The sequence below is a fragment of the Biomphalaria glabrata genome, chromosome 10 (genome assembly GCF_947242115.1).
Source record: "Biomphalaria glabrata chromosome 10, xgBioGlab47.1, whole genome shotgun sequence".
In the NCBI taxonomy this organism is placed as follows: Eukaryota; Metazoa; Mollusca; class Gastropoda; family Planorbidae; genus Biomphalaria; species Biomphalaria glabrata.
Genome location: NC_074720.1, coordinates 41,075,033 through 41,096,429, shown reverse-complemented (window position 1 = coordinate 41,096,429; position 21,397 = coordinate 41,075,033). Strand labels below are relative to the sequence as shown.

The 21,397-nt window shown below is 34.3% G+C and overlaps 1 protein-coding gene across 5 annotated transcripts in view; it reads right to left on the bottom strand.

Moving 5' to 3' along the window:
• LOC106079641 (hemicentin-2-like) overlaps nucleotides 1-21,397 on the bottom strand; it is a 142,230-nt gene that overhangs the window by 22,317 nt on the left and 98,516 nt on the right. For all 5 annotated transcript variants that reach the window (XM_056043534.1, XM_056043533.1, XM_056043535.1 and 2 more), the window contains 16 exons: nucleotides 20,463-20,834; nucleotides 18,884-18,987; nucleotides 16,568-16,748; nucleotides 13,057-13,240; nucleotides 12,088-12,166; nucleotides 10,668-10,830; nucleotides 9,491-9,594; nucleotides 8,667-8,847; nucleotides 7,411-7,662; nucleotides 6,262-6,429; nucleotides 5,720-5,823; nucleotides 5,056-5,230; nucleotides 2,708-2,804; nucleotides 1,720-1,825; nucleotides 1,392-1,493; nucleotides 82-193 (listed from right to left, as the gene is read on the bottom strand). In XM_056043534.1, coding sequence (XP_055899509.1) covers nucleotides 82-193; nucleotides 1,392-1,493; nucleotides 1,720-1,825; nucleotides 2,708-2,804; nucleotides 5,056-5,230; nucleotides 5,720-5,823; nucleotides 6,262-6,429; nucleotides 7,411-7,662; nucleotides 8,667-8,847; nucleotides 9,491-9,594; nucleotides 10,668-10,830; nucleotides 12,088-12,166; nucleotides 13,057-13,240; nucleotides 16,568-16,748; nucleotides 18,884-18,987; nucleotides 20,463-20,834 — 2,484 coding nt within the window. The remainder of the gene's footprint in view (nucleotides 1-81; nucleotides 194-1,391; nucleotides 1,494-1,719; nucleotides 1,826-2,707; nucleotides 2,805-5,055; nucleotides 5,231-5,719; nucleotides 5,824-6,261; nucleotides 6,430-7,410; nucleotides 7,663-8,666; nucleotides 8,848-9,490; nucleotides 9,595-10,667; nucleotides 10,831-12,087; nucleotides 12,167-13,056; nucleotides 13,241-16,567; nucleotides 16,749-18,883; nucleotides 18,988-20,462; nucleotides 20,835-21,397) is intronic.

The window sequence follows — 21,397 nt, the reverse complement described above, 5'->3', positions numbered from 1 at the left end:
TTGTATTGATCTGTTACAAAGTATTAATTTGTTCTAAATCTACCCTGCATGACAATTATTAGTGCTGGTAAAGAAACTCACTTTGGAAAGTGATGACAGTGGAATTCCCATCAATGTACTGGGTAGAACCTGATGGCATGTAGTAGGCTCTGCATCTGCACGTGTACTCGCTGCCGTCTGGGAATCGTTCAAGCTGGAACATAAACAGAGACATGCTACTCCATCAGACTCAAACAAATGGACCAAAACATTAATGGTAAAATGAGAGAAAGAATACAACAGGACTTCACACACCCTCATCTAAATCAATAGGACTGAAGCATGTTATAATAACATAGAGAACTGTTGTCAAACTTTTCTTCTTCTTCCTAGTTCTCAATTTTATGTTGGAGCGTTCAGATGACTAGACCATTATGTGAGATGAACTGCGCAGTGGTTTCCAAATCAGGCAGCTCTACATATAGTTTTCTTTCTATTGGTGTTTTGGGGGCCAGTGTCGTGTCTTGTTCGGGTCTCTTGGTAGATAGTGCAGTCCTGAAGTACATGGTCAGCATTTTCTGGTGATACTCCACATGGGCAGATTTCCCTGGTTCCAATTTTGAGCTTCCAGTACTTATGTTGTCTCATTCTGTTGTGTCCAGTCTTGAGTAGAAAGATTAGACGTTGGTTTTGTTGGCATAGCTTATAATAGGCATCATCTTTCTTGTGATTCGGATGAGAGCTTGTCCATTTGTCATTTATTTTATTCACTATTAGTTTCTTCATTTTGTCTGGATAGAGTGCAATGTTTAATTGTGAGTTTGTTTATTGTCAAACTATTAATAATTAAATACATCATCATCATTCCTTTGGGTTCCTTGTGGAACATAGGGCCTCGACAAAAATGACTCCACGGTCTCTTGCTAGTTTTTTTATGGTTTCCCAGCTCTTCCCGGTCCTATTGGCTTCTTCTAGTACACTGCATCGCCATGTTCTTTTTGGTCTTCCTCTGCATCTTGTTCCCTGGGGGTTCCACTCCAAAGCCTGCCTAGCTCTGTTGCTGGTATCTTTTCTAAGGGTGTGACCAATCCATCTCCACTTCCTCTCTAAGATCTGCACTTCTAGTAAATAAATACTAGCCAAATATGATCCGCAAGGTTACAAGATTTGTTGAAAAAGTTTCACTCTTAAATAGAGATAAAATTTGGTATTTCTTTTATTTTTTAGGGCCTCCAGATGTGAGGGGACATTAAACATAAACTATGATTTCCGCCATGATCTAAGGAACATTTATGCTAAGTTTTATCAGGATTGATCAAACGGTTTTTCATTCTATGCGGGACATACAAACGTACATATACCTTACATTTTACTTTATATATTTAATTAAACAGCTATCACCATCAGCTCACCTGATCTTTACTGATCTCCAAGTTATTCTCTCTGATGTTTTCATTTTCGACAGTCATTGTCTGCATGTTGAGGTGGGACTCAGGGACCAAATTGTCATTGCACTGGAGATGTACATATGTAAGTAGTCAGGAAATGCACATAAAAGAGTTGGGCTTGCAAGAGAACAAACAGGGGGTGGCCTTTTAGTTATTACTCTTAAATTAATTCATTTTTTAACAAAACATTAATTTAAGCAAAAGCATACTGGCCTCTACCACAGTCATTTAAAATTATGACTGGTTGAGATAGACTTATATTTTTCATCTGATATAGAATATTGAGACTCACAACAAAGACAAGAAGGGCTGTATTTGAAGCTAGACAAGTCAGTTTAGCTGGCATCTCTTCTGTTGCAAAAGATTGTTCTGGCAGATCAAGTATAAAAATTGGTTCACTGTGAACAGAATTCAAAGAGAACAAATCAATGTCATTCTTTTGTTTTGTTACCATGAAAGGCAATTTTAATTCACCAAGGCCAACTATAGCATAACAGGCAGACCGAATGTTCTAAGACTTCTTTATTGATGCTAATTGAAAATTTCTTCTGATTACAAGAACTCTTTTTATATCAACTCACTCTATCTGTTTGTCTATCTGTCCGGTAAAAAGTTGGAACATGTTTTTTCTCCCATTTCCCATATAGCAAAAAGGGAGCTAAACCCTGCCATTTTATGATAAAGAGCAGCAATTAGTGGTTCTTACCCTTAGATAAGCTTTTGTTTTTTTTATTAAAAGTAATATTTTTTCTATTGCTTGTTTCTATTACAAACAACAACACTTCACAAAAGAGAACAGACACGACTAAGACTTCTTTATTGATCCTAATTGGACATTTCTTATGATTACAAGAATGATACACAGAGAAGTTTATCATTTGTATTTTTTTCCCTAAATGAGTACTGCTGATCTATTCTGACAGAAAAAGAGTGTTTTATATGTTTGGCTCTAACCTTAATGTTTATGGCACATTCTGCAATCAATATTCCAGCATTGAATTTTAATTTAAGTTTATGCATCAGTCAAAAAGTATGTGTCAGTCGTAGTTTAGGTCAGAAAGAACTTAATCAAGACTTAAATCAACACACAAACAAAACTTTCTCAGACACACAAACAAAGCTTTCTTCCACACACAAAGAAAGCTTTCTTCCACACACAAACAAAGCTTTCTTCCACACACAAACACAAATTTCTTCCACACACAAACTTCTTCCACATACAAACAAAACTGTTCCACACACACACAAAGCTTTCTTACACACACAAACAAAAAACTCACGCAAGAGCTTCAGCAGTATCAGGCAATTCTGTTGTAGTGGTAGTTGTTGTGGTAGTTGTAGTGGTAGTTGTGGTCCTCACTGTGGTCTTCCTAGTGGCTGCGTGGGAAATTAAAATGAAAACTGGTGTTTGATATCAGAGTACAAATTACTAGCCTTTGTACACAAAAAAATACCAAGAAAATGTTTGTAAGTGTGTATGTGTGTGTGTGTGTGTGGGGGGGGTGCCATTTCTTATTTAACCAGGTAAAAAGAAACTTAAATTTGTCAGATTACACAAATGTATATTTTAATAAAATTTGTTCCACTTGTTAAGACAACCTTTTTGAGCACATTTAAAACGTGACTTAAATATAGGAAACATATAATAAATAATTTCATCAGCTATTTGAAATAAATAGAGCTCCCCCCCCCCACACACACAATTCATTTAGAATTGATAAAGAAACAACTGAAGAAATTAAAGGTAAAAGAAAAAGTGATTTCACATTTGTTTTTCAAATTGTTAAATTTGTGCCCTATTTCTAATGTTTATTATCTTAAGCTCTCTTTCAACGCATTGGAAAACAAAAAAAAAACACAGAACATTTCCTTGTTTTTAGAGCACTGTCCATCTGTTAATAAAAAATCAGTGCTGATAAAAAAAAATATATAAATTCATGCAAACAAAATGTTTAAATTTAATGTCTCCAGCAGTATAACAGCGTCAAAATTTCCTGAACCAGAAGCGTAGGGTTAGCATGGCAGCAACATTTTTTATGTACCTCTTGGAAGATAAATTACTTTAATCTATAGTTGTTTTTTTTCAACTCTATAGGTATCTATCATCTTTTGAGAACAGTTGAACAGTACTGGGGAAAATGGACTTGAGATTACACAATTCTTCTTCATCATCATTCTATTAAAGTTTTGGCTGCAGAGCTGTAGGCTTTGTTTGCACAGCACCCTATATTTATGGCCTCCTTTAGTGGCAAAGTGACTAATGAATTATCACATATTGCACGGAAATAAGGTGAATGCCTGGGCATTCATCACCATTATCTAACTCCATTTGAGTGAAGGCTTGAGAGGTTCATATCCTCTCTTGCAAAAGCCCTTGACAGAAACCCTGCTGTTTAGCATAGTGCAGGTCAAGAATACATGCTTTCCCAGACTTGTCGAGATGGAGATCAGCCTGTTTGGGGCTGTCAAAAAGAATATGAGACACCTTTTTTTTTCTTCCCCACAGTGGGGGCACAGAGTCAACACAGCTGTGCAAAATATCCCTGGGCATTAGCTAGGACCAGAAAGATGTCTACCACAGTGCAGTTCTTCAGGCAGCTGATGTATCTAAAGCAACGGCAAGTGCTGATACAGTTTGAGATCAGCATTGCAGTCTCTGCCCGGGTGTAGCACTGTGTAGTGCAGAATGCCTTAAGATCACCAGCTCCTGATTTGTTACCCCAAAAGCCTTTCCCGTGTTCGGGTATATCTGCAGGCAGCAGAGGTTTGAATTCAGAGTTTTCATTTTTACTAGGTGGGTAGTCAGCTAAAGCTAATGAGCCCCTTCAGCTCAAAGCTTATGAAGTTAGGGTGTAAATTACTTGCCAGTGCCACCAGAAACAATGTCTGAGCCACAATATGAAGGCCAGGAGTTTTGTAATGTTGTTACTACATGAAGTGGTATTGGACATAAGCACTCCAATAGATAACTAATGCTTCCAACGGCATGCATCTCAAATAGCCTGGCCACCTTACACTTGGTCACTGTCGTTACCACAGTACAAGACACAAGGAGTCTACCTACTACTTAACATGTGATGTCATTCATTAAGAATATTAATAAAACAATATAAAAAGTGCTAGTGTGACCATGAACTTGTATGAATGGATCTAAACTTAAATCTAGTAGAAAAAGGACAGTTAGTCAGTTTAATGAAAAGTTTGGCTTAAAAAAACAACTTTTTTTTATAATTCTACACTGTGGTTTAAAGTTTATTTATTTATATAAGTATCGTTGCTAGGTTACTTCTGTGCTACACTCATTTGAAAGTCAAGTTGGCTGCCAATTCATGAGGTAAGCACTTCATACTGTCATCTGGATAGTCCTAGGTTCAAACCCTACCAGCTTACATCTAATGCCATCCTGTTGGTGATTTGGACAAGGGCGTTTCGTTTGTGAAGGAATATTTAAAACTTGTAAACAAAAAAAAAAACCCAAATAAAAGAAGTTTCATGTGAGGACAAGGAATCGGATCAATTTTTTCTTTACAACTGAAGATACACCCAATCAAGAGAAATTAACACATTAAACAGTCACATATAAAGAAAATATGTTTATATTGAAGCAAAAAAAAAAAAAAAACGATACCTAATACAAGTCTTACTGCCCTTGTGCGTTTCATGCCCACTTCATTTCTGGCAAAACACTGGTAGGCTCCCTGGTCCTTCTCACGCACCTCTTCAATTACCAGACTGCCGTCATTTTCCCGACGGTAGTTAGTATCCTCACTGTCTATGGGGCTGTTATCTTTATACCAAGAGACCTAGACAGCAAGATGTAATAAAAAAGAAAAATATCATTTGTGTTAACCCAATGCTTCCAAACGTGATGATGGAAACCAGTAGGTCAATGCAGATGATTGAGGACATAAATTTACCTATCATTTATGCATGGTTAATATTTATATTTACTGCAAAAAATACACATTTTAATGCAAAAATTAGCTACTTATACTATACACAAAGACCATTATACTTCTTTGTTTTTAAATCTTTGAAAATGGCCATGTGGTATGCGCTCTGTATTGTTGCCTCGATGATCCCAGGTTCAAACCGCTCCCTGCGGGAAGTTTTGGCTACAATGTAATAATCCTCAATTTTGAAGGGACATACGAAAAATGTAAAACAAATCTACGTTGGTCATTCTTTCCCAATGACTATTTACAGTGTTGCCATCTGTAATAAAATATATTAAGTAAATAAATTGGATCATCAATAAAATGAACAGGATATAATGTTATCTTAAAATTTACCTCTGGTTCCGGATATCCTTTAGGAGGCTTACAGTAAAATACATGGCGTTCTCCTAATTCTACTTTGGCTTGAGTGGGCGACAATTCAAATTTACTATCTAAAACTGAATTCAAACAAAAATTTATTGCAAAAGTTAAATATGTACTTTTTTTGTTTTGTTTTATATTAAATAGAGAAAACATGAACACATTGAAAACTTGACCTTAAAAATATTGAAAAAAAAAAAAGACTGTCAAAAAGTAGCAAATGGTTTAGTTGACTGACAATCTGCAAGGGGGAATTTTGAGTTAAAGCCCTCAAATATAACATCTTTGAATACATTGATTTTTTTTTTTCAAAACTAACACACTTGTAATTTTTTTTAACCCTATTCAAGTCATAAATATATTCTCTTATATGATAGTCTTTACTTTTCTTAAAAAAAATCGTTTCCACCAGCCTTCAAAGCTGACAGGTGTGTTAGGCTGATTTCTTCCACATTGTGATAGATCTAAACTAAAAAAATAATGTAGAAATAATTTTTAATTCATAAAATGCTTACATGATTTGACTATTGGTTGATCAGACTTGACACTGATAACAAAGCTTTGCCCTGTCAAAGTTGTCCAGCTCTTATTGCGTAGAAACCAGCCCATGCACTGGCAACTGTATCCAACCTTTGTCACCTGGTTTGCTGTCACTGAGAACTTGCCAGAGACGACTTTCTGATCTTGAATGAGAAGTTAAACATAGAATTGTTTTTGATTCAATACAAAATCTGGCTAGTAGCAAGTTGTTTTTACAGTTATCAGTTTTCAAATATTGTTTTTGCTTCATTCAACTGTACTCGCAGCTAAGCTTCAAATACAGTTTTTTAAATTTTTACCAGAATGTCTGAAGAGAATGTCTTAAGAGAATGTCTTAAGAGAATGTCTTAAGAGAATGTCTTAAGAGAATGTTTTAAGAGAATGTCTTAAGAGAATGTCTTAAGAGAATGTCTTAAGAGAATGTTTTAAGAGAATGTCTTAAGAGAATGTTTTAAGAGAATGTCTGAAGAGAATGTCTTAAGAGAATGTTTTAAGAGAATGTCTTAAGAGAATGTCTTAAGAGAATGTCTGAAGAGAATGTCTTAAGAGAATGTTTTAAGAGAATGTCTTAAGAGAATGTCTTAAGAGAATGTCTTAAGAGAATGTCTTAAGAAAAAAATGTCAAGTTCCCTTTACAGACTTTGCAATCTATAGGCAAATCATGTAAAGGACTGTTTCTATGGCTGATAGTTAACAAGTGTGTCTTTGGCCAGTACAATGATCAACCACTTTTACTTTCCCCAACTAATGTCAGTTGTGTTTGCTCTAAAAATCCTGAAAAACAAAATCTCAGTCTACACCTAGTTTAATACCCGAGAATCCTTGGTTTAGAAGCCATGCAAGTGCTTTGCCACCACGTCCTCTGGATGTCTATAAAAGGCTACACTTCAAATGATGGTCAGATGAATCAGGTTAAAAATCAAGATTATTTAGTCTTACTAATTAAATGTTCAAGTAAATCACAATATTCGAAACTCATTCCGCAAAATGTATTTTAATTATTGACATAGAATGAATTATTAAGTTAAGTTAATTTATTTTTTGTATTTTGTTTTCAAAAAAATAATAAAAAAACAAAACAAAAGAGCATGAATGCATAAGAAACAAAATTTTTAAAAACTTACTCCTGGCGGCAGGGTTGGAAACTGTGACAGACTTGACCTGATCAGGCTTGTACCTGACATTATCACATGATACCATCATACGCTCCACTAGAACAGCTTCACAAGTCAAGGTGACACTGCCTCCAGCTTCAATCTCTATTGAACTGTCTGGATATTTGGTGAATTTCGGTTCAACCGGGGGCTCAGCTGGGAAGGTTACCACCTCTGGAGCTTCTTGCACCGATTTTTGGGTGGTAGGAGCTTCAGCTGATGCTAAATTCAGAATGTTTAGTATTAGTCAAGTGTTTTGTTACAAAAAAAAAAAAAAAGTGTCATCCATCTAAAGCAGCGGTTCTCAACCTTTTAAGCTCGGCGACCCTTTTTTACAATCCCCCATTCTGACGCGACCCCCCCCACACACACACACATACAGCAATAGAAGAGTAGACAATAACAATCCATATTTTCGATGGTCTTAGGCGAATCCTGGCAAATCATCAATCCATAGGTTAAGAACCCCTGATCTAAAGGATAGCTATGAATATAGATTTTTTTAAAAATCCTAAGTTGCATCAAGAAAATAGCATGCCTTGATTGGAGATTCCCATACATGGCAGAAAACCTGTAAATAGATAGCTTTTTTTTTTGGAGAAAATAAAAGAAGAAGTAGGTATATCCAAGGTGTATGTAGTGACCTAATAAAATACTACATGAAGACATGTCTTGATGCTAGGTTTTATTGAACAAGAATGACAAAACTGTTCACAATAACACAGTACACACACACACACAAGCTGACCTAGACACCATGACATTTTGACACACTAGAACAGATCAGTTCACAACACACAACAAGAAATATAAATACACAACAGTGTATCCAAGGTGTATCCAGTACACAAACTAAAGGAAGTGTTATGTTAATAAGATATGTTTTTTTTAAAAGGTCTATGATCTGATCTTTGTGTGCGTCTGCAGATTCAAATGTTCTAAGCTCTTCTTTTAGAAGTACAAAATAATTTCAATAGAACAGAATCACACTTTGATTTCAAAATGACCTTCAAACAAATGGACAACTAAGTCGTGGTAATAAAGGAGCTTTGATCAAACTAAGAGCTCACTTCTCTTTTAATTCACTTGCCAAAGTGACGTTCCATGAAGCGTTCTTGACATTGTTTAGTTCATCATGAAAATAATATTGAGCTCCAAATAAAAATAAATCCTTTTTTTTTTAAATTAAACTTTTCAACCTCTGGTGATTCTAGTCCTCAACTCACCATCTACTCTGAGCTGTGCCGGCCTACTCCTAACAGTTCCCGCAGAACTCTCTGCCACACATTCATACTTTCCAGAATCTTCAGCTGCAGCCCGAGCTATCTGTAGGTGACCTTTCTCATTCACACTGTATTTGTTGCTGGAGCGAACTTCAATCTTGTTCCCATCCTTGTACCATGAGATCTAAATAAGACAAGACAACGGTAACTACTTATGGAAAAAGACCATATTCAGGGTAAGTAATCCATTTTTTTCCCACACAAATTAACCATTCCATTAGAAATTATCTTGCAATGCAGTACTAGGGACGAAAAACTGGGAAACACTTCTCTTTTATAAATATCAAAGGGCAGATAAGAAAGATGCTGTGAAAATACCTAACATTTCATTTAGTGTTCTACAAAAACTAAATGATATTAAGAGAAGATAATTAGGTATAAAATAATTCTTTTGTAAAGAAAAAATTGCAAAAATAAAAAAATTATTTCGAAAAACAAAAATGTAACCAAATGGGCTGTAACTAATCATGATTTTAAATAGACATCTTTAGGACATTAGCTCATGACTGTTTTAAATAGTAAGGAACTAGTATCTCAATATGATAGATATTTACACTTTAAATGTAAGGTTACAGTTTCATGGTGAATATTTATGAAATTCAAAAGAAACAATATCTATTTCATAATTCACTTAGACTTGGTAAAAGAAATTAGTACATTAATATGCTGAAATAAATTAGTTCCTAGAAAAGGAATACATCTATTATACTTAGAGAAAGAAATGATTAAACCACTACTATTCTAAAGAATGTCAATTTATTACTAACCCAAGGTGCAGGAGCTCCATTTGGTGGCTCACACTTTAAGACAGCAACTGCGTTTACAGCCACAACTGTATCCGAGGGCTGAACCTTGAATTCATCATCAAGGACTAAAGTTCAAATAAGAAAACAAATCAAATCTTTAGAATCCACTAAATAGAGACATCATTCTGTTGGAAAACCTAGCTTACATATAGGTTCTACTCTGCAAATGAATTCTTAAGAAGCCACTAAATAAAAACATCATTCTGCTTTAAGAAGACTTCATCACCCCAAGAAAACCTACCTCACATATAGGTTCTACTCTGCAAATGAATTCTTAAGAAGCCACTAAATAAAAACATCATTCTGCTTTAAGAAGACTTCATCACCCCAAGAAAACCTACCTCACATATAGGTTCTACTCTGCAAATGAATTCTTAAGAAGCCACTAAATAAAAACATCATTCTGCTTTAGTAACCTAGCTAACCAATAAGTTCTTCTCAACTCACTCTTTAATTTAGCAAGACAGAAATCATTGTTCTAACAGCATACAAAATGAGACATGAATAAGACAGGTGATGTAAAATTCACCAGTTACTGTAGCTATTTATAATAATAGTGAGATCCTGTTGTCAGCATAGTGATCCAACACTTTTTATTTCCCCAGAACCTGGTCTACCACAAGGAATAATAAAATCCAAAGAAAACTAGGCCATTAGTTGATACTCAGTCATAGGTTTATAGCTCCAAACAGCTAGAACAACTAAACCTGTGTAGGCCTATTAAAAGTCTTATTGTTGATCTTGAAATAAACTTTGAGAAAAAAATATTTTTTTTAACAAAACTGAAAAAAAATTCATCTGAAAATATACACAGCTTTCAGCTTCAATGTAGTAACACAAGTTGAAAATGATTTGAACAATTGTAAACAAAGTATCCCTCACTCCAAAAAGGACATGTCCCTCGTCTCCTGTTTTTTTCTCCTCCTATTTCCAGTTCAAACCCCTGTTTATTAGCTGAAATATGGCAGACCACCCTGTGGATTCATGAGAATCTATTCAACCTACACAACCTAAAACATCTGCCCACCTTTATTTAATCTTGCATCAGAAACACATACATATACCCCAGAACACCATCATGCCCCCATTGTTAAAAGCAAACACTGGCAAAGGCTATATTAAAAACTGTTATACTTACAAGCAATAAAAACTTGACTAATTTCTGAATCCACAAACAACCAGGACTTGCGCTGGGCTTGATCCAGGTAGTAGCCAGTACACTTACAAATAACTGGATCTTCTCTCTTAGAATCTAAACCCTTCTTGGGACTAATCAAATTGTAGGTCAGGTTCAACTGTCCCTGTCAATATATTGAAAAACTTATATATTTGAACTACTAGGAGTTTCTTTAAAGAAAGGGAACAAATTTTTTTTTTTTTAACTGATGGATGGCCAATACCTAAATGATAGCAAAATTTTCTGCTACGTTCAGTTTCTCAGGAATTTTCCTACAGTGTTTTTCTTACAGTGACTGCTAGAAATAGCTTTAAATTGACAGACCTAGATATCTATCTAGATCCAGACTCTAATATTGCTACTGCTTAAGTTAGTTTAACAGAAATTACATTTAGTTAGAATGAAAATTTTTTTTTTTAAAAAGGCATATTGAGGCTGGTTAATGTCAGAAAATTATCATGTAATAAAACATGTCAAGATTATCCAACATGTTCATCTTCAGATTAGTTTTAAGAGCTACTATAAAGCTACAAAGAGTTCATTTAATCCAACTAAACAATAACTGGAATTGAGACTAATGAAATAGGTATTGTTAGATCTTTACTACCTAAGAAATAAAAATAGTAGATTTTGGGGTCCATAATTGTTAAGCTTGATGTCAATCTTGATCTGTGGATTTGTTATTGAAATTAATTTTGTATTGTGTATTCTACCTTGGAATATTGTGTTTATTTTACCTAGGAATATTGTGTTTATTCTACCTAATAATGTTGTGTTTATTCTATCTTGGAATATTGTGTGTGCTTATTCATTTTATGACTATAATTAGGACTATTCAAATATTGAATTCTTTATAAAGAGGTTTACTTTTCATTCTTCACCAGTTCAAATATTCCTGGCCCAGCTTTGTGTAATAATTTCACATTTCATGTCTGTACAGAATTGTGCAAACCACCAAAACCAGCATCACATTGATATTATTATCACTTTGTATCAGCGTAATACTAAAGAGCTTACTATGGCATAATTGTATTTCAAAGCATTTGGCAAGCTGGTTATTTCATCATGTTTTTGTAAGTGGCACACAATTCTGTGTTGTTCTTAAGCTGTAGCTTTATGTGGTCAAATTTTGTGGAATTTTCCTACGGTGTTTTTCTTACAGTGACTGCTAGAAATAGTTTTAAATTGACAGACCTAGATATCTATCTAGATCTAGACTCTAATATTGCTACTGCTTAAGTTAGTTTATAACAGTAACTACATTTAGTTAGAATGAAAAAAAAATTTTTTTTTAAAAAGGCATGTTGAGGCTGGTTCTAGCAGTCAGTGTCAGAATGATAGAATGCGATATTATGTAGCCTACAATAATTAATAATTGTACCTGAATAAGGTTTATGCCATCAGCATTCTGTCCCTTTTTCACTGATAAAAATTCTTTTTTAATTCTTTCCCCTCCACAGCTGGGAAACAAAACACAGGAAAGACAAATGATATAGAAATAAGAAGAATCATTTACTTGATACTATGGCTTAATTCAGGGGCGGACTGGCTATGTGGGCAACCGGGCAAATGCCAGGTGGGCTGGTACCCAAATGGGCTGGCAGGGTCTTCTTCTTCTTCTTCTAGCCAGCTTTATTGCTGCTGAGCTGTGAGCTCTTTTGCAGACTGTGCCAAGGAAAAAAAAGTGTGCTGTTTTCTTCAGCACTGCCATACAGGGTGTTGGTTATGTTGGGCTGTAATGGAAGTAGGGTCTGCCTAAGGTGGCCGGTGGGGTCTCAGAATGGTGGGGTCACAGAATGGGTTACTTCGAATGATTATAAGTAGTGCAAATGTGACTGGCATTCTTTTACCTTTCATAAAAGAACTTTAGAGATTTGACTGTCTAACACTAAACACATACTACTGGAATAATGCTACTGGTGACTTATAACCTCTATATACACTAAACGATTTTAATAAACAACATAAGGTTTATACTTTATATAGTGCTGTAGAAACTGCATAAATGTGGCATATTCGTGTGAATTTATAAGACACTGAGCTTAAAAATTACTAACAAATTTCCGGTTATAATGAGGGTATTAAAGTATACAGTAATCTATAAATTTACTGTAACCAAAATGAAACATTGTGTGCAAAAATCAAGAAGAATACAAAACCTCCAAGGAAAGAAAGATTCTATAGTATTTAATATAATATGCCATGTTCTAAAGACATTGGGTTCAAAGGTGCCCACACATAAAATTGCACTTAATAACATGAAATAACCCATTCCTAGGTGGCTGAATGATTATGAACGAACACATTTCTAGTGAGAATATTAGCATAAAATATGAAAAATAGTACTGACGTAAAGACTAAAGTATCTATTCCAACAGTGCCACAGTCCATAATGGCTGGAGCGTCTGGTGTTAAGTAGTATTGTTTGTTGGGCTGGACGTTGAACATGGGAGCACTTGACTGTCTTGGGACGCGGAGTTTTCCATTTTCGGCCTGCGAATCTTGGTCAAGTTCCATCACTGATCCAGCAGTATCTAAATGTATGAGACAGATTTAGTTGCAATAGACCATGCATTGTCACAAAGTTATTTTCACTGATATTAAATTAAACAAGAGAGACCATTCATTTTTTCTGATGTGGATAAAATGAGGTTAAGAAATCAATTTACATAAAGAATTATGCCTTTTTACAATAAAGCATTTACAATTGGCAGTATTTTACTGCATTTCTCATTTATCTTTGGGCTCGGAGACACACTTTATTACTATTATTATTTACAATTGGCTATTACATCTTCCAAGAGTAACCTATCTGTCCCCTTACATCTTCCAAAGATTAACCTATCTGTCTCCTAAGGTAGCTAATGTGAATAAATATGTAATAGCTCCATATGACTGATGGTGTTTATTTTTCCATTAGAAATAAATATTGATATAAAAATTTGGTCAAGATAGGAATTTTGATAAACAGTGCCCTTATACTCAAGGAATGTGTGATTCTTGTAGAGAAGCGTGGCAATCATATGTCTTATAAGCTTACTAAAATTATCAATAATTATTTTCCCTTATACATTAGCACATACAAGACAACTTTGACAAAATTTGAACAAAATAAATACCAGCATATAGGCCTACAAGAATGGTGTCCTCTATAGAAAATTATCGTGTAATAAAACATGTCAAGATTATCCAATATGTTCATCTTCAGATTAGTTTTAAGAGCTACTATAAAGCTACAAAGAGTTTAGGGGAAATAATAATTTAATCCGACTAAACAATAGTTGGAATTGAGACTAATGAAATAGGTATTGTTAGATCTTTACTACCTAAGAAATAAAAATAGTAGATTTTGGGGTCCATAATTGTTAAGCTTGATGTCAATCTTGATCTGTGGATTTGTTATTGAAATTAATTTTGTATTGTCTATTCTACCTTGGAATATTGTGTTTATTTTACCTTGGAATATTGTGTTTATTCTACCTTAGAATATTGTGTTTATTCTACCTAATAATGTTATGTTTATTCATTTTATGACTATAATTAGGACTATTCAAATATTGAATTCTTTATAAAGAGGTTTACTTTTCAATCTTCACCAGTTCAAATATTCCTGGCCCAGCTTTGTGTAATAATTTCACATTTCATGTCTGTACAGAATTGTGCAAACCACCAAAACCAGCATCACATTGATATTATTATCACTTTGTATCAGCGTAATACTAAAGAGCTTACTATGGCATAATTGTATTTCAAAGCATTTGGCAAGCTGGTTATTACATCATGTTTTTGTAAGCGGCACACAATTCTGTGTTGTTCTTAAGCTGTAGCTTTATGTGGTCAAATTTTGGGGGAAAATTGTTCACTCTGTCTTAAACAAGAATTTTCCATTTTCTTGACATCTTCATATAGATATATTTAATACTTCTTGCAAAGCATCTTTTACCCTTTTCAGTTGATAAAATATGCACATTTTTAATTAAAATTCATATCTACCTGACATGTAACTTTATTGTAAAAATAATTTTCAAGATTGAGAAATGTATCTTGCCAAATTTACTTGCCATTCTAATAAAGACTGATTTTTAAACATGTCCTTACAAACTATAATTTATTTTGGGAATGATAATTAACAATATTAACATTCCAGCCCAAAAAAAACATTTTTGTTGTCTATAATATTGTGTGTGAGTACGTCATCCTTAGTTCCCGCAGTAGAGAGAGCCTTTTTTTAGCTGGTTAGTTGCAGTTTTCTGTTTTCCACGTTTTAAACAGTATGTAAGTACATAGTTTTAGTAAGTAGGCTAATCTTTTGGTACGGGTGTTGCTAATGAAAAGTTCTTTGTTGTAGCGACACTGCTAGATCTAGGTTTTTCTGTCATTTCAGGGCTAGATCCAGGTTTTCTGTCATTTCAGGGTGTTAGGCTTGAGGCTATGGGAAAGAGTGTAGCTTTCTTGCCCTCGGAGCCATGTCTTTAGTTAGCGTTGTTTGATGTGTATGAAGCTGCTTATCTGTAGGGTGTCGAGATGGAGTGTGTGTGTGGAAGGTGTGTTATTTGAATAATTATGACCGTACTGTTCACCACTATGAAATTGATACATATGGAAATATCTTGTTCGTTCACAATTATGTATTATTAACATTGTTCATGTTGAACACTTGTTGTTCATTCCGTATCGGCTCAGTTAAATGTCATTTATTTGTTGTTCATTTAAGTCTGTAGTTTATATGCTAGTACTTTTTGTTTTGGTTTACACTGTTCAGTTGGGGCGAACCCGGGACAGCAATGAACTTATGTCTACCCCTATGGCAACACAACACTGAACCACCACCTGACATGTACTAATGGTCTTTATTCAAGTATAGTTATATAACATTTACCTATGACCTATGTAGTGTACTAGATGTTCTCTATTCAAGTATAGTTATATAACATTTACCTATGACCTATGTAGTGTACTAAATGTTCTCTATTCAAGTATAGCAATATAACATTTACCTATGACCCTATGTAGTGTACTAAATGTTCTCTATTCAAGTATAGCTATATAACATTTACCTATGATCCTATGTAGTGTACTAAATGTTCTCTATTCAAGTATAGCAATATAACATTTACATATGACCCTATGTAGTGTACTAAATGTTCTCTATTCAAGTATAGTTATATAACATTTACCAATGACCTATGTAGTGTACTAAATGTTCGCTATTCAAGTATAGTTATATAACATTTACCTATGACCCTATGTAGTGTACTAAATGTTCTCTATTCAAGTATAGTGTCACATATCAACTTAAATTAAACTTAGTATAATTTTTTCCCAGTAGGGAAAGTCCCTATGTGCCAGAAATACCCATGACGTAATCTGTCCATCATGACATCTGACAGGGAATGATTTGATTGGCTAAAGCAAAGTTTCTAAGAAGAGGCTAGAAAACGCACGATCTAGAATGTTCAGTCATAGAGACATTTTAATAGAGATAAGACGTATTTTAGTTTTGAGTTTTAACTTGCAGTGACAAGTCTTGTATTTTATTAGATCTAATATTAATCTGAAAATATTTTATTATTGAGCTTTGAAAGAAGATATTTATTTAATATAGTCTATTCTGTATATTCTGTACAGACGGTGATTCTTAGTTGTTGAATTTAAGTTCTGTATTTGAATTAAAAAGGATCTTGGTTTATTGAATCTCTAAGACAGCATTTCAATCTAGAGATACACATCCATTTCACTTCTTGATTATATTTTTATATCAAATTATCTTGTGTAAACTTTTAGTCATTAAATCATTTTAATTTATAAACTTTATTGGTCTGTTCTTACTGTTAGTTCACGTATAGCAATAAAACATTTACCTATGACACTCAGTGTTGCAATTTTACTGTCATACCGCCTGACACTATTGACAGCGACACACTGGTAGTTTCCAGCATCCTCTGATGTCACATTGCGGATTATCAAGCTTCCACTCTCGGCAAGTTCCAGATTACCTTCAGGTGTGAATTTAATTCTTTTGGAGTTCTTTCTCCAAATTATCTGCAGAAACCAAAAAGAAATTAATTAAAAACATTTAAAACAGAATGCATCCTAATCCTGACAGTTTAATTGACATTTTATTGCTTATGGTAGAAATGAATCTATAAGTAAATGTACCAGAAAAGTAGAAATGAATATATGTCTGTGTGACTAGAAACATGGACATTGAAAAATACTTACAGGCTGTTAATATTATCTTTGTAGAGACAGTAGAATTTTAATATTGTTTGTGTAGAGACAGACTGTTAATATTTTTTTCTTAGGTATAGACTGTTAATATTGTCTTTGTAGAGACAGTAGAATTTTAATATTGTTTGTGTAAAGACAAACTGTTAATATTTTTTTCGTAGGTACAGACTGTTAATAATGTTTTTGTAGAGACAGTAGAATTTTAATATTGTTTGTGTAGAGACAAACTGTTAATATTTTTTTCGTAGGTACAGACTATTAATATTGTCTTTGTAGAGACAGTAGAATTTTAATTTTGTTTGTGTAGAGACAAACTGTTAATATTTTTTTGTAGGTACAGACTGTTAATAATGTTTTTGGAATGAGTTGTGTACAATTGTATTACGCAATCTATTGGAATAGAGTGATATAAATTACCTCTGGAATTATATAACTTTGTAGAGTTTGTTTGAACAATTACTAGCACTAAAAGTTGGTCCAATCTTACAGACATTTAGCTTTGAGACTGCCTAATAACTAACTGGACACCACTTTAGTGCCCCTAGTTCACCACTTTAGTGCCCTTAGTTCACCACTTTAGTGTCCCTAGTTCACCACTTTAGTTCACTACTTTAGTGTCCATAGTTCATCATCTCCTGTTTTGTTGGCCGCCTATAGCCTACTCTAGTTCACTACTATAGTCCCCCTATTTCACTACTTTAGTGCCCCTAGTTCACCACTTTAGTGTCCCTAGTTCACTTCTTTAGTGTCCCTAGTCCATCACTTTAGTGTCCCTAGTTCACAACTTTAGTGCCCCTAGTTCACCACTTTAGTGTCCCTAGTTCATCACTTTAGTGTCCCTAGTTCACAACTTTAGTGCCCCTAGTTCACCACTTTAGTGTCCCTAGTTCATCACTTTAGTGTCCCTAGTTCACAACTTTAGTGCCCCTAGTTCACCACTTTAGTGTCCCTAGTTCACCACTTTAGTTCACTACTTTAGTGTCCATAGTTCATCATCTCCTGTTTTGTTGGCCGCCTATAGCCTACTCTAGTTCAATACTTAAGTGCCTCTAGTTCACTACTATAGTCCCCCTATTTCACTACTTTAGTGCCCCTGGTTCACCACTTTAGTGTCCCTAATTCACTACTATAGTGCCCCTGGTTGCCTAGTGTCCCAAGTTCACTACTTTAGTGCCCCTAGTTTACTGCTATAGTGCCCCTATTTCACCATTCATCTCCTATTTTGGTGGCCTCCTATAGAACGGTTACAGTTCATCTCGAAGAGCATGTTTCCATGTGATTGTAGAGTCCAGGAGAGACAATGCCCTCAACATTCAATGGAGGTAAAAGTGATATTTGTTGAAGTGGTAGAGGAGCCAGACATTATTCAATTGGCTTGCTTATCTTCCAGAACTGAGGCCTACGACTTTTTTCAGTCTATAACTTTCTTTGTCCCCCGTCACTCTCTTGGGATATGTCTTTAAAGTAGTCATCGATGTCAACTACTTTGTAGTCCCGTTTGATTACATTCATTTATCAAAGGTGGGGACAACCAGTTCTTCTTGGGCCATACTTGACTATCCTTAAAGGATGACTTTTAGGATACATTCATCCTTCTTTTTAACCCAAGTCAACCCTCATATAGAAGAAAAACTATAATGAGAACTGTCTGATCTGGAAACCTCTGCGCAGTTAATCATATAGGATTACTAATCTGAACCCTGTAACATGAAAAATGAGAATGAAGAAGAAGAAACACATTGGGCATTACCTGAGGTCAGTGAAGATGCTGGGAAGACCTATTCAAACGAGTATCTCAGTGTTACGCACACTTTCTTGCCAAGTCATTTTCAGTTCATTTTACTATCATATTTACTGGCTTATAAGTTTTAGCCCTTGGATTCAATCTGGCATTAACCAATTCAAAGTACCTCATTATAATGTCAGAAATTAGTCTTTAATCTTACCTCAGGCTTGGGATATCCACTAGGAGCACCACATTGTATCTCAGCTGTATCACCTTCAAGAACCACAGCATTTGCAGGTTGAATTTCAAATTTTGAATTTATATCTGAAATGGTAACAAGTCGAGCATATAAATTAATTAAAACAAATATGATAATAATAGTTATTAATTTATTTCATATACTGGTCAATAAAAAAAATAACAGACAACCAAAGCTATTCACTTTTAAATATCTAACTTCATTTAAAAATAATAATCCAAGAATCTGGCACAACTATTCACATTGGCAACACAAATTCAAAAGTATAATCCAAGAATAATAATCCAGGTTTGAATATAATATCCGTAGAGTTATCCAGCAAATGTATCCTCTGAACTACAATGTGAATTCAAATATGTATCCAATAATAAGAATGAATGCTATATGTAGGTCGACTACTGTGCAATATGCATTATTGAAATGTATAAAATAGGCCTTATAAACACAATTGAAATGTCAGTAAATATTTTACAACACAAATAGATATCATTTAATTATAATCAATATCTAGATATATGATTGTGTCCAATAATCTAATAAAAAGAGTACCAATTTAAAGAAAAAATTAATGTTAAAGGAATGATCAAGTGGTTGATCAACATCTAACATTTTTATCTACTTATCAAATCAATTTAGACCTTCACTTTTGTCACTTTGAAATTTAATCTAGATAGATAGATCTAGATTAAATTAGACCTATATAGATATATAATATATAGAGAGAGATCTATAAATCTATAATGGATGGCTGCCTGGTCGTGCGATTTGCGCGCTTGACTGTCGTTCGGATTTATCGATGGTCCCGGGTTCAAACACTGCCCTCTCCCATCCCCCGTCGTCCTGCGGGAGGTTTGGACTAGGAAGTAAACTATCTTCAACTCTGAAGGAACATCCGAAACATGTAAAACATTTTATCATTTTATAAAATGTATTCTAGAGTCAATATCTAGTCAAGATCAAGAAGATTCAGACTTTGTATCTGGACTGCCTTTCTAGGTTTAGAAACTTTAGATCTATTCTGAATTCTACTTGTTTATTTGTAAAATGATAATGTTTTTGATCTACATTCATGTCAGCATTGACAACATGTTTGTAATTGTAACACTAACAGTTTGATGAGTTTGTTGTTTCGGATGTTCCTTCAAAGTTGGAAGATAATTGAGATAGAATCTAGCTAGATCTAGATCTATATATAGACATTCTATGATTCTTTCTTCTAGATCTATATATATAGATGTTAGATTTAATACTTCCTTTCCCAGATTCTAGATCTAGATATGGTACTAAATGATGATGATGTGAGTAAATCTCAGTAAATCCTAGTGCCTAGTCCAGGCAACCCTGCCCAAACCTCCCGCAGGGGCATGAGGACGGGGGATGGCATCATGGCAGTGGGCAGGGTATGAACCATGGACCATAGAGAAGTCCATACCGCACGACCAGGCATCTATGCTTTCTAGATTCTAAGATCTGGATCATAACTAAATCTAAATAAGTGAATAGTCAGAACATAATTTGACGTAAGTGGTGCTTTACTTACAATTAACTATTATCTCCCCTTTCCTGCTCTCCGCTTTGATTAGGCCACTTTCATCCAGAGCTTTGCACTGGCACCAATATGGCTCGTTGGGCTTCTGTTTATGGAAGTTGATGACATCGCTCTTTTCTATCGTTAATTTGGCTTCAAAAATATCTCTCTCATCTTGGGACGTCTCAAACTCCACAGACGATGGTGGAATCTGTGTACCCGCGCATGTGAATGTGATATCATTAGCATTTCTAGCCTTACACACAATGGTTACAGAGTCTTTCGTCAAATTGTAGTTTGCGTCTGGTTCCTGTACAAACGTGATCTCTGAATCTTGAAGACTATTGGCTGACGTGAATGGGCTGCATGTCAAAAGGAATGCTACTGCAGAATAAAAATTTATGAAACGATTATATCTAGAGTTATAATTTAGATATCAGCTTGAAATATAGATCTAGATCTATGTCCTATGATAATTGATTTTTTTTTAAATTATTTTTAGGCTAGAAGCTAGATAGTAACTTTCGCACAATAATAGAATATGCATCTTTTGTTTGGGGCCCTCAACTAAAGAAAATTTTAAGAAACTAGAACAGACATAAAGTCATAAAGTAGAGAAGTGAGATTTATAACAAACGAATATTCACATTAGATTAGAGCATCATCTTTAGTAAAATCGTTGCATTTAGAAACCCTTCATATATATATATATATATATATATATATATATATATATATATATATATATATATATATATATATATATATATATATATATATATATATATATTCAGAGCTTTTTTAATGACGGTACGGCACCTTTTTGAATGTGGGGAAAAATATTACTTTTCTTGAATACGTAGGCCTTTATTATTAATTTATTAGTAGTTAAAAGTTACGCAATCAATCACTGAGTACCGGCACATAATCACTGAGTACCGGCACCT